Raw genomic sequence first — 17,177 nt, forward strand, 5'->3', positions numbered from 1 at the left:
CGCAATGAGCTACAGTCTAGATGGGGAGACAGTAAATTATGGATATGTACTTAAATTCTGTGGGTGTGGGACGGGGGTAAATAAAGGGAGCAAGTCAGGGCAGCGCAGAAGGGAGTGGAAAAAAGGAAAAAAAGGGCTGGGGGAAGGTCTCTTGGTGGAGATGTGCCTTCATTAAGACTTTGAAAGTGGGGAGAGTAATTGTCAGATATAAAGAGGTGGGCGTTCCAGGTCAGAGGCAGAAGGTGGGCGAGAGGTTGTGGCAAGATCTAGGGTAGAGTGAGTAGCTTGGCATTATAGGAGCAAATTGTGTGGGCTGGGTTATAATAGGAGAGTAGCAAGACGAGGTAAAAGGGGGCAAGGTGATGGAGTGCCTTAAAGCCAATGATAAGGAGTTTCTGCCTGATTCGAGGTGGATGGACAACCACTGGAGGTTCTTGACAAGTGGAGAAGCATAGGCTGAATGTTTTTGTAGAAAAATGATCCAGGCAGCAGAGTGAAGTAAGAACTAGAGTGGGGAGAGACAGGAGGCAGGGAGGTCAGCAAGGAGGCTGATAGAGTAATGGGTTCTAATCCTGGCTCCCCCACTTATCTGCTATGTGACCTTGGGCAAGTCACTGTGCCTCGGTTCCCTCATCTTTCAAATAAGGATTAAGACTGTGAGACCTGTGTGGGGCAGGGACTATGTTCAACCCTATTATCTTGTATCTTAGAGAAGCAGCGTGGCTCAGTGGAAAGAGCACGGGCTTTGGAGTCAGGGCTCATGAGTTTGAATCCCAGCTCTGCCACTTGTCGGCTGTGTGACTGTGGGCAAGTCACTTAACTTCTCTGTGCCTCAGTTCCCTCATCTGTAAAATGGGGATTAAGACTGTGAGCCCCACGTGGGACAACCTGATTCCCCTATGTCTACCCCAGCGCTTAGAACAGTGCTCGGCACATAGTAAGCGCTGAACAAATACCAACATTATTATTATTATCTTGTACCTGTCCCAGTGTTTATATCAGTGCCTGGCACATAAGTGCTTAACAAGTGCCATAAGTATTACTGTGGGCAGGAATACTGTTTGCTGTCTCTACTGCATTCTACTCTTCCAAGCACTTAGTACAGTGCTCTGCACAAGCTCAGTAAATACCATTGATTGATTGATGAGGGTGTAAGAGTGTCCAATCCTTTCCATAAATCAGTAGTATTCACTGGCACTTAATTTTGTACAGGAGGACTGTACTAAGCACTTGGTAGAGTTCAGTAGAGTTAGAAGAAATTCTGTAGCATCTCTTCACTCTTCCATACGGTAAGGGAAAGAATGAGCAGGACGATAGAGTTAGGCCATCAGGCCCAGGTACTTTCAATTAATTTCAGGGAAGCAGTGCAGTATGACCAAGTGGAAAGAGCATGGGCCTGGAAGTTAGAGGACCTGGGTTCTAATCCCAGCTCCGCAGCTTGTCTGCTGTGTAACCTTGGGCAAGTCATTTATGTCTCGTTGCCTAGGTTTCCTCATCTGCAAAATGGGAATTTAATACCTTTTCTTCCTCCTACTTGGACTGTGAGCCCCATGGACAAGATAATCTGAATTGATTATCTTGTATCTACTCCAGCACTAAGTACAGTGCCTGATACATAGTAATTGCTTAGCAAATACCATAAACACCAATCAATCAATTGTATTTATTGACTGCTTACTGTATGCAGAGCACAGCCCTAAGCACTTGGGAGAGTACAGTATAACAGAATTGATAGACATGTTACCTGCCACCAAGGAGATTACAGTCTAGAAGGGGAGACGGACAGTAATATAAATGAATAAATTGACTTCCCCAGTAGTTCTATAGCAGTTGGGACAAGTGCCACATCTTCACATGTTTGATTTCTGTATTTTGAGAGACCTCATTTTCAGTAGTGGAATATTAAAATGTTGCTGTCTCTTCTTGGTTTTCTCCTTGCCTATGATGAAGATGGGGCCATCTTCAGTCTTTTGGGTTATATGGCTTGTACAAGGCTAGAAATTGTCATTAATGATGAGCCACGTTTTTGCTTTTAAGGTGGCCTGCCTACTTGTGGTTCTCTTCTGCTTTACCCTCCCACCACCACCCAGGTTTGTGTGTATCCCTTAACATGATTTTGTATGTCCTTACAAAACTTTTTAAAACCCTCACTTTTTTCAATCAGGAGGTGCAGAAAGATGCGGTTGTGAGATTAAGATATGGAGAGATTGCCTGATTCAGTCTTGTAATATAACTTAGTTTGATGACCAGATTTTTTTTTTAGATGATGTAGAATATGTTCAGAAAACACCTGTTGACATTCTTTAGACGAGGCTAAGGTCCATTCTCAATACTTAATAGAAGGTCTTTAGGAGTTTCTGTCCAAGTCAGTGTGAAATTGGATGGAATGTACTAATTTCATAAAAGACTTTTTAATGCGGGATTAAAAAATTGTCACCCCCACAAATCTCCAGGCATATTCAAATTGCTTCTTATATCTGATCAGTACACCCTAGAACTCCATATGAATTCTAGTTTATAATCATCTCAATTTGAATTGTTGCAGAGATAGGTGACATGCCTTTTCTGTCTACAAAAGTTGAATCTTTTGTCTTGTTATTGGTGCTTTTTTCCAATTGTGAAGTTATAGGTATTTGATAGCTCAACAAGAAACCACTGCATTCTTTCTCTAAATAATGAGTAATTCAGTTTATAATACTTGAGTTGCAGTTAGGAGATAGATTTGACTGCCTTAAAATCTTCTTCTTCAGAAGTTCTTGAATATACAGAGAAAGTAGTGTCTGCATTCATTCTCCAGAAGTATCCCATCATTGTTTTTGTTTTTTATTTTTCATCTGTTTCCTTGATTAAAGTTTTAGATTAAAAAAAATCACTGCAGAGACTTGCCACTTGTACTATTAGAGGCCATTTTATGTAGAGGAAATCTCCTTTATTGCCAAGTGGAAATTTCCAGTGAAGGCTGAGTGCTTTCCCTGCAGGTCCTACAAATAGATAATATCAAGTTTCATGAAATTGTTTCACCAAAAATGATTTTCCCACACGCTGACTCCAAGGGTGGGTTGCCTTTAGTAGGCTATTAGAAGATGTTACATTAAGAAATCCAAAAGAGACAATGTATATTTCTTTAGAGAAATCATTTTCACATAGCCAAAATGAGCATGTTAAAAAGTAACATGTCTCTCTGCATCGTCATCAGTGGGCTGGTACTTGGCCTTTGCCAATGGTTCACAATATTTGGGTTTTCCAGAGTTCACACTGATAAGCCTCACAGCTCTCAGGTGACAACTACTTTTAAGAATGACCTTTAAAGACAATAATTAGGACATTTCAGGTCACGATGGCCAATAATTCATTCCAGTTCCAAATTCTTTCTAGAACATTGGCACCAAAAGCATTTACCGAGAACCTACTGGTGATAGTATAGGTACTTATTGAGTACCCACATTGTTATTTATTGAGTACCCACACTGTAGTGTATTAAACCCTTAAGAAATACAATAGAAGCACAAGACCATGTACCCCGCCTATAAGGAGTTTATGGTCTACTGTCTAGGTAGACATAATATGTACAAATAGGATGATCAGACTAAATCATTGATTGCATAGCTGATTAGTCAGTCAATCCTATGAGTGCTTACTGTGCAGAGCACAGTACTAAGCACTTGGGAGAGTACAGTATAACAGTGTAACAGACACATTCCCTGCCCACAACGAGCTGACAGTGTAGAGGAGGAGACAGACACACAGGGAAGATGGGATCCCTGCCCTTGAGGAGCTGACCGTCACAAGCAGTTGAGTTTGACTGTAGTGGCCTGACAATTATGACAGTAAGCCCACACGGCTCTACGCTTAGGGTGTGCCACCCACTTTTGAGTGCATTTCAGGGAGTTGACTGTGGCCTAGGGATTTTCATTTTAACTCCCAAGTCATTTTTCTGAGACCTCCTTGGGAAACTCTTGGACTATCTTGGATCAGCAAAGCCCTGGTCTATTGACTCCTGCTTAGTATTTTGTAGGTCTTAGTTGTACATTGTCGAATTTTACTAGACATTGCCCTTTTTAGTCTTTTGAGACGTATCAGGAGTATCAGCAACTCTGATACATTGTACGCTCTGCACATAGTAAGCACTCAGTAAATATGATGATTATCTGGGGCATCTTTGGAGCTGCACCCCAAAATTGCTGTATCATGGAGTGCAAATTTGGAAATATTTAATAGAGTTGACTTAGTGTTTTTCCTGTAAAACTTTTATCAGTTAGACACTTGTGGGAAGCTTCCATACTCATATGCAAAAGATCATTCTTTCATACCCTGTGGATTTTCTAGTGTTTTATCATGTCATCATTGGGCAAGTATTGTCCTGCTCTAAAGTAGGCTATGAGCAATGGTGCTTAACAGGAAGTGCATTGTAATGCTTCCTTCAATTTGCCTGGGTGAGGCAGATTTCATAGTACGTTTTAGTCGTGATTCCCTTGCCAATTTAGGCATAATTGTAAGCTGGCCTGTTTTTAGTGTTTTTTGTAGCTCATTTGAAATGTGAGCCCCTGGTTTTGGTTACATATTGGCTAGCTGGGGGTCAGGAGCTACTACTTGGGTGCCTCCTATACTCTCCCTTCTCCTTTCTCCCCTTCCTTTTTCCTTCCCTCTGGCTCTGAAGCTGTTGCACAGAGCAGTGACAGCATCACATGCACTAAGCCCAGTGCTATGCCATGATGTCATGTGGGAAACCCACAACACTCAGCACTCCTGGGGCCCAGGAGAGGGGGTGAGGTTAATTCAGACCAGGGTATAGGTTGGGGGAACAAGTCATCACCGCATAGACTGATGGATAAGGCACTTAAAACCACTAGATTCGCAGTGAACCTATTTTAAACTGTGTTGAAACTGTCTGAGCGACTCTTCGAACAACAACTCCCCTGAAGTTTTATTTCCGTGAGCTCTTTTGCCCTAAAAGGTCACTGCCCATAGATTGATATGTAAGCATCGTATAGTGGATAGAGCCTGGGTCTGGGAGTCAGAAGGTCATGGGTTCTAATCTCGGCTCTGCCACCTGTCTGCTATGTGACCTTGGTCAAGTCACTTCACTTCTCTGTGCCTCACTTACCTCATCTGTAAAATGGGGATTGAGGCTGTGAGCCCCATTTGGAACAGGGACTGTTTCCAACCCGATTTGCTTGTATCTGCCCTAGTGCTTAGTACTAGTACTAGTGCAAGCTCAAGTACCTGGAAGTCAGACAGAGCCATCAGAACTCAACTCCTTTTTCTCTTCCTGATGATTGAATATTTTGACAGAGTGTAACTCCATACACCATGTCCTTAATTCATATAAACTGAGTACCTTTGCAATAAGTGTACATAACTTTAAATGAGTTAATAAGGAGTACAGTGCTCTACCCTGCACTTGTGTGTGCAGTACACACAGTAAGCACTGAATAAATACCATTACTACTACTACCAGTTTGGTTTCGAAGTTTACCACTTCCATGAAAGGGCATTTTGGCATTGGTTTATGCATTTGGTTGCATAAGAATAGTTTTTCTCATGTCTACTGAGTTGTGTTCAACTCTGCTGACACAGAAAATGAAATGCACCACTCCCTCAACTGTATCTGATACGTAAAATATCTTTATCAGGGTGGTTTCTCCAACCCCTTGCTCAACCACTGAAGTTTTTTGTTTTCTGCATTTGTAGTACATTTTAGAAAGGAAACTTCTGAAAAGTTCAAGGTCATTTCCACATGAATAGTTTCATTTCCACATGAGTAGTTAAGTCTCTAGCAACAGCACCCTAATAATAGTAATTTTGATAATTATATTTAAGTGCTTTTGGTGTGCCAAGCACTGTACTAAGTACTGGGATAGGTACAAGATAATCAGTTGGACACAGTCCCTGTCCCACATGGGGTTCACAGTCTAATTAGGAGGGAGTAGGATGTAATCCCCATTTTACAGAAGAGGAAACTGAGTCCCAGGGAAGTTGTGACTTTCTCATATTCATACAGCACTGAATTGGCAGAGCTGGAATTAGTACCCAGAACCTCTGAGTCCAATACTCTTTCCACCAGGCCTTACTGCTTCCATATACTTTTATTTCTATTATTAGGTGTGTAGTTCAGATAATTCAAATCAATTAGATGATTGTGCTCTTCCTTTTTGGATAATTTTTCCATTTGTGTTGTGGGCAACTCTCCCAAGCACAGTAAGTGCTCAGTAAATACTAATGATTGAGAATGAATTGTTGGAGTTAGAATTTGAAAAAACAACAATCCCATCTGTCAAGTTATTAAGTCGAGGGAAATTTCAGACAATATCAAAATGACTTTCCTCTTCCCTCTCTCTTCAAAGCTTTCTTTGTTTATAGTATGATTTTGATTTTCATTCCATGCCCCCCTCCCTTTCTCACTTCCTTTTACCCTCCCTTCTCTTTTCTGGCCTCTTTACCTCCAGTTCCAGCTGGTTTGTAGGTATTTACCTGATGGTATTATTCAGAGGGCTCATCTTTTATTGTTTTATAATGTGATGTGTTTTCTTTTGTAGAATGTTTGATGTGGGAGGTCAGAGATCTGAAAGGAAGAAGTGGATCCATTGCTTTGAAGGAGTCACTGCGATAATTTTTTGTGTCGCTCTTAGTGACTATGACCTGGTTCTAGCCGAAGATGAAGAAATGGCAAGTGAAATATTATGTAAAGAATTGGGAAAGGGAGGAATAGTCTGGATGTCGCAAAGTGGTTTTCTCAAAACTGTACCATTTGAGGGCAGCGCCTAAGGCTCAGTACTACTCTGCCTTGTGGAGGAAGCACTATTAGTTTGATTGCATCCGAGTTTGGCGCTCCCTTATCTTGCATTCAGACTTTTTTAAATGGACATGAAGACAGCAAAGTGTGCCGTTTGATTCTCCTATATTTTAAAGGTCACTTGTATTCAACCATTTAGTTTGAATGGCACAGAGGAGTTTTGAGCTCATTTGAGAAGCAGCTTGGCCTAGTGGAAAGAGCATAGTGCTGGATGTCAGAAATCCTGGGTGCTAGTCCCAGGTCTGCCACGTCTCTGCTGTGTGACCTTGGGCAAGTCATTTAACCTCTCTGTGGGGATGAAGACTGTGAGGTCTGTGTGGAGCAGGGACTGTGCCAACCTGGCGATCCAGTACTACCCCAGGGCTTTGACACTGCCTGGCATATAGTAAGTGCTTAACAAATACCATGCCTATCATCACTCCTTTCTACTTTGCCCCCTGAATCCCATAGGATTCTAATATGTTAAACTTTAATGTCTGAGTAAATGTGGGTGAATCAAACTCATTATTTTTTGGAAACACTCTTTAGTTCAATTGAGGTTTAAAAATCCCATTCATTATTCATTTTCTGATGGGATTTCAAAGATATTTGCTATTCCTCAACAGACCGGGGATAATTTTTAGAGATAATTTCCTCAGGAAAGTTCAGCCTTTTGCCTGATTCAGTGTGGGGGCAAACCTAACATTCAGTACCAGGCAGAGGTTAGCAAGGATTGCATTGTGCAGAAGGGATTAACTTTTGGGAGTCCAAGATCCACTAGGCCAACCTCCAGATTGCTCTGGTAACTCCTACATAAATCCATCCACCTAATTGATAGGCTGCATTTCAGGTTTCTCATAAGTCCTCCTTAATGCTGACTGAGTGAGAAATGATCAGGACTGCTAAGGCAACTGGAGTGATGACGTTCTTTTGGTCTGTCCGTGGCAGATGTGAACTTCATAGTTAATACAAATGTTATTCTCATCTGCATGCATTTAATGCTCTATGCCTTAACTTCTTCATGCCTCAATTCCCTCATCTGCAAAATGGGGATTCAATACTTATTCTCCCTCGTACTTACACTGTGAGCCCCATAGGAGTTCTGATTGACTAGTATCTACCCCAGTGCTTAGTAGAGTGCTTGGCATGAAGAAAGTGCTAAACAGATATCACGGTTTTTATTAACAACACTCTTTTCAATTGCAGAATCGGATGCACGAGAGCATGAAATTGTTTGACAGCATCTGCAACAACAAGTGGTTTACGGACACCTCAATTATTCTTTTCCTAAATAAGAAGGATCTCTTTGAAGAAAAAATCAAGAGGAGTCCTCTCACCATCTGCTATCCAGAATATGCAGGTATTTCACTTTCCTACCCTGTCAGCTGTTCTTTCACAACATCACTGAAATCCCACCCTTCCTCTCCATCCGAACTACTACTATATTAATGCAAGCTCATATCCTATCCCACCTTGATTATTGTATCAGCCTCCTTGCTGACCTCCCTGTTTCCTGTCTCTCCCCACTCCAGTCCATGCTTCATTCTGCTGTCCGCATCATTTTCCTTCAGAAATATTCAGAACATGCTTCCCCACTCCTCAAGAAGCTCAGTGGTTGCTCATCCACCCCCACATCAAACAAAAACTTCTCACCATTGTCTTTAAAGCACTCAGTCATCTTGCCCCCTCATACCTCACCTTGCTCTTCTACTACAACCCAGCCCGCACACTTCCTTCCTCTAACGCTAACCTTGGTACTGTATCTTGATCTCGTCTCTCTGCCAACATCTCGCCCACATCCTACCTCTGACCTAGATTGCCTTCCCTCCTCATATCAGAGAGATAATTGCTCTCTCCCTCTTCAAAGCCTTATTGAAGGCATATCTCCTCCAAGAAGCCTTCCCTAAACCCTCTTCTCGTCTTCTCCCACTCCTTTCTGCATCACCATGATTTGCTCCTTTCATTCATCCTCCCTTCCATCCTCATAGCACATATGTATATATAGGCAATTTATATATGTATATCAATGTCTCACTCCTCCTCTAGACTGTAAGCTTCATTGTGGACAGGGAATGTCTGTTTATTATTGTATTGTACTCTCCCAAATACTTAGTACAGTGCTTTGCACACAGTAAGCACTCAATAAATGTGAGTGAATGAATGAATCCAATAGAAGGTGGTCAAATTAATTTGAATTTCCCTCCCTCAGTCCAGAGAGATTTCAGTTCTAGAGATAGCTCTGTCCAGGAGTTTTCACTTGTCAGTTGAGCACTTCAAAGAACAATGAGATTCCTCAGGAGAACCTGATTTGATTATTAAAATCACATCTCCTCCAAGAGGCCTTCCTGGGTTAACTCCTCTTTTCCCTTACTCCCTTCCCTCAGCCCCACGGCACTGAAGTCCAAATCCGTAATTTATTTTAACGTCTCTCTCCCCCTCTAAATTATAAATTCCCAGTGGACAGGGAGCATGTTTACTAACTCTGCTGTAGAATACTCTCCCAAGTACTAAGTACAGTGCTCTGCACACAGAAAGAACTTCAGAAGTAACACTGATTGATTGCTAAGGCATACAAGTAAATGGGAATGTGTCCGTTTTCTGACTTGTCTGTGTTTAAATGATTTAGCACACAGCAATCTCTCGGAAAAATTCCTTCCTGCGTACACTCATCCAAATATTTTGCACCTCTCCCAGATGGTAGAATTTGGTTTCCTGAGTCATCTCTGTTTTAAAACAAAGTGTTTGGAAAAAATATAAAGCCTCTGAACTTTATATTCGTTGTGTATAGAATCCTATAAATCATTGAAAACTTTTAGTGACAACCTGATGGTTGGCTCTGCCTGAATTGATGAAGTCTATAAGACCAGCTTCAAGGTCTAATCGAGTCAATTCTGTTACACCCATATATCTAAACCCCTTAGCTTGACATTTATGACTTTAGCTGTTTAATGCTGCTCTTTGTTAGCAGTATTTTTAATAAAATATACATTCTCATCAGTGAATGAGGGTTGAACAGACTTGCAGTGGGGTTCTAGCAATCACCAGCAGTCTAGAAGGGCTAAGAATTCATTGTGCTTTTGTCTGAAAGCAGAAGTCAACCAGAAGTGTGTCAAGGCTTTAAAGATTAGTTTTCTACAGTATACCCCACCTATACACTGAAACCTAGAACTCATTATTCCAAAAGAAAAAGTAAAGTGCCTTAGTTACTGTGGAAAGCCAGTGTCTTTCATTGCATTGACTAAAAAGTGTGACATGAAAAGTGAACTTGCACAGTTGTGGATGGGATGTCTGGTGTATTGTATGCCCCCAAGCACTTAGTACAGTGCTTTGCATCCAGTAAGCTCTCAATAAATACCCATCATCATGATGATGGTCACTTTTAACTTCTGTGTGCTTCCATTATAATAATGATGGTGTTTGTTAAGTGCTTACTATGTGTCAAGCACTGGGGTAGATACAAGCTAATCAGGTAGGACACAGTTACTGTCCCACAAGGGGGTCCCAGTGTTAATCCCCATTTTACAGATGAGGTAGCTGAGACCCAGGGATTTGAAGTTACTTGCCCAAGGTCACACAGCCAACAAGTGGTAGAGCTGGGATTCGAACCCAGGTCCTTCTGACTCCCAGGCTAATGCTCTATCCACTAGGCCATGCTGCTTCACTAATCTGTATGTGGGGATTAAGATTGTGAGTTCCATGTGAGACAGGGACTGTGTCCAACCCGATCATCTTGTATCTATCCCAGTGCTTAGTATGGTGCCTGGTATATAGTAACTGCTCAACAAATGCTATTTTTTTAAAAAAAATCCATTCAAGTTGCTCTGAAATCCATCGATGAAGAAACAAACAACTGAAAAAATAGTTTCTTCTCTTGCTCTACTGCAGGTGGATAAACAGCAGTAAAAATTATGGATTTGCTTGTTAGAGGGTCAGGATTCCATTCAGGCTTCCACCTCTTGTTTTAAATTTGCTGGATCAAACATCCAGTATTCACTGGATTTTCATTCTTCCGTAATATAAAAGGGGAAAACCCAATTGAACTGTCCTATTTCCTTATGTGATTTTAAAGTTTTCAAATTAAGTGCCTTAATTTTACGGTTCGTTGTTTTGCCTCCTCAGGCTCAAACACTTATGAAGAAGCTGCGGCATATATTCAGTGCCAATTTGAGGACCTCAACAAGAGAAAGGACACAAAGGAAATCTACACCCACTTCACTTGTGCCACAGATACTAAGAATGTGCAGTTTGTTTTTGATGCAGTCACAGATGTCATCATAAAAAATAATCTTAAAGATTGTGGCCTCTTCTAAAAGCATGCAGGTGATTGTAAATCACATTCCTTTTGGAAAAATGCACACTTATAATGGATTTGTGGATTACTGTTTTTTGTTTGAGAGTAAGTAAAGAAATTATTTTGTGATTCTAAATAGAAACTAATTATTTGAACTTATTTTCAAGGTTGAAGAATGACTTCACAGGATTCTAGCCTGATGCTTCTCGAAGTGAGAAATACAGAGCAAGTTGGGCTGAATGATAGCCCAGTATTGTATTTGGAGTTTTAAACAGCTTTATTTATGTTCATGTCCTGTAAATTTTTCAGTAAGGTAATTATTAGAAAGCATTGGAAAATTATCTTATATGTATACTTGTAGGAATGTTATTTGTAAAATAACGTCAAACAGAATATTTTAATAACTTGATTTGTCCTCTAAATTTCCTGGGGTTTATTGAAATGCTCTTACAGAGGATGAATATTTTGTCTTTGGATTGATTATTTAAACCAATCTTGTAAATTTTAATTTTGCTTTCCTTTCAAACAAGCATGCTGCCTTATTCCCTCTTAAGTTTTGTTTGCAAAACTTGTAAGAAATATTGTAGGGCTCTTAAGGTTCAGAAAATTCTTACAGTTAATATTACACCACATTTCTATTCAGTTAAGCGCTTTCACTTTGGATTTTACTATGTCATTGATATAGGTGCATTGCCTTAAAGGTGGTGCCAAAATTAATTTTTTATACATTTTAAATGAATAAGATTTTATTTGTAAATAAGTTGAGAGGGGTGTTGAGCATTTTTGTTGGCTTAAATTGACTGCTCCATAATGAATTTAAAGACCTTCTTTTGTGAACCTGCTTCGCGAAACTCTGTGTATGCAGCCTCCATAATAGTACTTTACCAGATGAGTGTAAGAACTAGAACTACTGATTTCAGCAGAAGCTTTAAAAAGTCACATATATAGCTGGGTTTGAACCTAGTTATTCTGCTAACTTCATTTGTGTGACAAGGGATTTGGGGATGGGTTTTTTTTTCTTTCTTGGATATTCAAATTCCCTCTCATGAGGTCAGCATCATTTCATTCTTATAAAGTTCCATTATTTTCTGTGGAACATTATTGAACAGGTAGAATTTGTAAAATTTGATCAATTAGCAGTGACTAAAATAGCAATGATAATGATAGTTTGTCAAAGCTTCGCATTATCACCTTCAGTATGCTTTGAAAGAGCAATTATTTTTCCAGTGGATAAAGCCCCCTTTTAATAAGCTTTGCAGGTAAGCAGTTAATACATTTGGGCTGTTTAAATGTGCAGTCTTTTTGGATTTGTTGATGTTTCTATGTAATGTTGAAGTACTTTATGTGCAACCAAAATTGTATTTGTATCCATTTCACTTTAGTTTTTGTACTGGTAATGTGAGAAGAAATTGGGAATGATCAAAAACATTTTTGTCATATTTGTCTAAATTCTTTATGTGCCTTGCCTGGGGGATATATATATATATTTTTTTCATTAAATCTACATATGGGAGTCCTGTGTCCAGAGTGTGAAGAGGAGCAAAGGAAATGAAGTAGAATTGCATTGTGAAGAATTCTGTTCAAGAAGCACACATTGGGACCATCTCTGATGACTTCCCGAATTTTTTTTTTCCTGTGTAATTGAGTTACTAATAAAGCCTAATAAATTTAAGATTTTTAAAATTTTATAATCTGTTTTGCTGATCACATGTATCGCTTGCAAGTTTTAACTGAACCACCAGTATTTCCCAAAACTTTGTATTCTTCCTTTGGCACAAACAACTCCTCCCCGCTAGAGGAAAGCCACATGACTTTGTCCAAGATGGAATGCCTTTTCCCTCATCCCCTTGTAGAAAAAGCAAGCTTGGCACTCTGGGAAATTAGGTCTTCTTCCCCTAGCCCATAAATCAATACAGTGCATCTTAGATGGACAACCGGTACCTCAGTTTCTACTGAATTAGAAAGGTAGACCAGAGGCAGAGTCAAAGATCGAACCCTTACCCCTTTCCTGGTTATGCCCTGCTGTACTCTAGAGGGTTTTGTGCCATGTGCTATAATTGTGAACACTGGACATTTTGACTTGGAGATCTAGGTTAGACTCAAGCTCACTGTTTCCCACCAGGATGTGAGAAGCAGCATGGCCTAGTGGAAGGACCATGTACTTTGGAGTCAGAGGACCTGGTTTCTAATCCCAGCTGTGTCATGTGTCTGCTGTGTGACCCTGGGCCAGTAACTTGAGTTCTCTGTGCCTCGGTTTACCTCATCTGTAAAATGGAAATTGAATGCTATTCTCTTCTACTTAAATGATGAGCCCCTTGTCGGACGGATTGAGTCCAACCTGATTACCTTGCATCTACCCCAGGGCTTAAAACAGTGCTTGGCGCATAATAAGTGCTTACCAAGTACAGGACCGTAATTATTAGAATATCAGTTATTAAATGAGGGTAACACTGCAGTTCCAGAAGCATAGCTCTGTGGAGTGAAGAGTCCGAGGAGAGTACATGGTCTGCACACGGTAAGTGCTAAGTAAATACCACTGACTGATACTGATTTTTATAGGCTTTCTGGCTGCTTAGTAAATAAGAATTGGTTTCTTCCTTGGCACCAGTTTCCCAGAAGGTCAGAAGGAGTGTATATTCAGTCTGGCAGTATTTATTTGGGGTAATACTATTTAGTTAAACATTAACCTGAAAGAGGATAAAGAAATGTTCTGGAGTTCACTGAAGGCTGCCTTTTGCTGAGCAGAAAGTTGGAGGAGCAAGTAGTGTCTGCGAGCAGCTCTGAGAAGATCAGGTTTGGTGATGCTGCTCTTTTGGGCATCCCCGTGGGCTGCGCCAAGGACTACCGATGTGTTAGCTCTGTGTGCTCTGCCTATCTCTATCTCTATCTCACCGTTGACCTCTCACCCACATCCTGACTCTGACCTGGAACGCCCTCCTTCTTCATATTCGATACACAATTATTCTCCCCTCCTTCAAACCCTTACGAATAATAGTGAATACGTATCTCCTCCAAGAGGCCTTCCCTGATTAAGCTCTCATTCCCTTTTCTTCCACTCCCTTCTGTGTCGCCCTGATTTGCTCTCTTTATTCGTCCCCCTTCCCAGCCCCATATCTGTAATTTATTTCTGTTAATGTATGTCTCCCTCTCTAGACTGTAAGCTTGTTGTGAGCAGTGAATGTGTCTGTTACGGTGTTATATTGTACTCTCCCAAGTGCTTTAGTACAGTGCTCAAAGAATATGATTGACTGACTCAGCTAGTGACAACTGCTCTTTTTCAGGGGCAGAATTGAGGCAAGATCTACTGCCCAAATGCCAAATTGGCTGCACCGGTGGCCTTTTCCACAATCCCTTTCCCTCAGCTGGATTTTCTCACAGAGAAGTGGTGGTTTCAGGCGTTGCTTACATGGGACAGATTTGGACAGGTTGGATAATACGAGATCTGATTTTCTTATGGTGTCCCTTAAAGATAGCCTCCGCTGTTATGGTTTATCAGACTGCAAAAGTATAATGTAAGAAAGTATCGTAATTCAACTGAATTCATGTAGCGTTTAGGAAATTTTGAACTAAGATGAAAAATTAAAAGCATTTTAATACTAAGACCCAACTGCTATATAATGTGAGTCCATCTCAATTCCAGTAGAGGCATTTAAGTATGAATTAAACTGTTTCTAATATTTTTTTATGGATCAGTCAATGATTTTTTTATGGTATTTGTTAACCTCTATGCGCCAGGCATTATATTAAGAGTTGGAGGTAGATGTAAGTTAATGAGGTTGAATACAGTCCTTGTCCGGCATAGGGGTCACAGTCTTAGACCACATTTTACAGATGAGGTAACTGAGGCCCGGAGAAGTGAAGTGACTTGCCCAAGGCCACACAACAGACAAGTGGCAGTGGTAGGATTGGAACCCATGACCTCCTGACTCCCAGGCCCATGCTCTATCCACTAGGCCATGTGCAGATCACTGTACTACGGGCTTTGGAGAGTATAATACAACAGAATTATACACTTTCCCTGTCCAAGATGAGCTTACAGTCTAGAGAATTTTGTGCAGGTCTAATGTAGTGTTCAGTTGATGGCATAATCACTTAGATATTTCTTGAGGAGTGTCATCCTATTTCATTCTATAATGCCAGTTAATGCTGCTTCCCTATTACAAAGGAAAATAAGTTCTCATTCTACAATGCGAAGATTTTGTTCTATAGTGAGTTTAACAAAATTCTCAGTGAATTACTCACTTTTCTACCCAGTGGATGAAGGAAGACAGTGAGCACCTCAGTGTTGGTGGGCAATTTAATAGATTTCTGTTCTATAAATTTAGAAACAAAGAGATGAACTTCCAAGAAGTGGGGACTATGCTATGGACCCATAGACATGTTCATGGGGATGCTCACAGATTCATTGTGTCTTTATGCACATTTTACACAAAGGCTGAAAGGTAGACCAACCGAGGTATACAGGAGATACCTATAAATGCTAGTTTTAAGGGAGTTCTAGTCTCAAAATTAAAATGAGAAGAAGCTTGGCCTAGTGAAAAGGCCACAGGCCTAAGCATCAAAAGGAATTGGGTTCTCCTCCCAGATCTGCCACTCACTTATCTGCTGTATGATCTTGAGAAAATCACTTTACTTCTCTGGGCCTCAGTTACCTCATCTGTAAAATGAGGATTAAGACTGAGCCACATGTGGGAGATGGACTGAATCCAACCTGATTAGCCTATGTCTACCCCAGGGCTTAGAACAGTGCTTGACACTTAATAAGCTCTTAACAAATAAGCAGCGTGGCTCAGTGGAAAGAGCCTGGGCTTGATAGAGGTCATGGGTTCGAATTCTGGCTCTGCCACTTGTCAGCTGTGTGACTGTGGGCAAATCACGTAACTTCTCTGCGCCTCAGTTCCCTCATCTATAAAATGGGGATTAAAATTGTGAGCCTCACGTGGGACAACCTGATTACCCTGTATCTACCCCAGTGCTAAGAACAGTGCTCTGCACATAGTAAATGCTTAAATACCCTCATTAAATACCATAAAAAAATTATAGAAATGGGAATCTCAAGACCACAGCTATCTTTCAGTCAGCATCTTTGAATCCTGTATATTACTTTTGAGGGTCTCTCCAGTCAGAGTCTCTGGAAGTCTTTTGTCACCTCTTGTTCCATTACTATTACAGGTGTCCATTGTGCTTGGTAATGTCATGCTGCTAATTTGCCTGACAATCAAGGTTTTAGAGTATATTATCTCTAGGAAAATATTAAATTAACAGTGAGGCAACTTAGTTTGCATTTATTCACTTATACATTTTTTCTTTAGATTTTGCTGCAGACTTCTTAAAAGGTTTAAAAGTCATCGAATGCCTATGACATAGGCAGTTAATGCCATTTTGATTGCTCTATTCCCTCAGGGTGGCATGAACTCTCAGATCTCCAAATTCTAAAAGAAATCCATACTGTTCATCTTTCTGAACAGTAGCAGTAGCAGTGATTGATTAGGTTTGAATTCGAATGTTAAAACCCTTTTAATTTGAATGCTTCCCTAAAGTACAACCAATTTTGACAACCTGTCAGTAATTGAGATAGGAGAAATTATAATGTTTAGGTGATCAAAATTATATTGTTGCTCAATTTTGCAAATTTAAAAATCTACATGTATATAAAGAGAGCTATTCCTTGGGATAAAAATGGTGGGATTTTTTTTTATTAGTGTGTGTGGAGTGGTCAGTAAAGTGTCTGCCTGTACAAGAGTATTGCATTTGGGAATGTACAATAAAAAGGCATGAACCCTAGCCATCAGGATTTTACAATCTAGCTGGAGAGGCAAAATGGAATAGAAGTATAGTATGGAAAATATATCCAAAAGTGCAATGAAAATAGTGAGTTCAGAAGTGTTAAGGTGGTGTAAAAGTACTGAGGTGAAGAAGGGCGGACATGACCTGGGAAGAAGAAAAAATAATGAGGGGAAGCATGCTAGAGGAAACAGGATTTCAAAAAGATTTTAAAGATGGGTAAAACTGCAGACTTGCAGATTTTAAAGGTGAGGGAGTTCTGGGCAGGGCATGGGCCAGGGCTCAGAGCAGTTTGTTTGTTTTTTAATGGCATTTATTAAGTGCTTATTA

General features: G+C 40.4%; 1 protein-coding gene across 1 annotated transcript in view; it reads left to right on the forward strand.

Annotated features, from left to right (window-relative positions):
- GNAI1 (G protein subunit alpha i1) overlaps positions 1–12,751 on the forward strand; it is a 64,488-nt gene extending 51,737 nt beyond the window's left edge. Inside the window, 4 exon segments of the mRNA XM_029077868.1 lie at positions 6,537–6,666; positions 7,979–8,132; positions 10,892–11,092; positions 11,231–12,751. Coding sequence (XP_028933701.1) covers positions 6,537–6,666; positions 7,979–8,132; positions 10,892–11,082 — 475 coding nt within the window. The 3' untranslated portion in view covers positions 11,083–11,092; positions 11,231–12,751.
- The last annotated feature ends 4,426 nt before the right edge of the window (positions 12,752–17,177 follow it).

The sequence above is a fragment of the Ornithorhynchus anatinus genome, chromosome 13 (assembly GCF_004115215.2).
Source record: "Ornithorhynchus anatinus isolate Pmale09 chromosome 13, mOrnAna1.pri.v4, whole genome shotgun sequence".
Classification (NCBI taxonomy): domain Eukaryota; kingdom Metazoa; phylum Chordata; class Mammalia; order Monotremata; family Ornithorhynchidae; genus Ornithorhynchus; species Ornithorhynchus anatinus.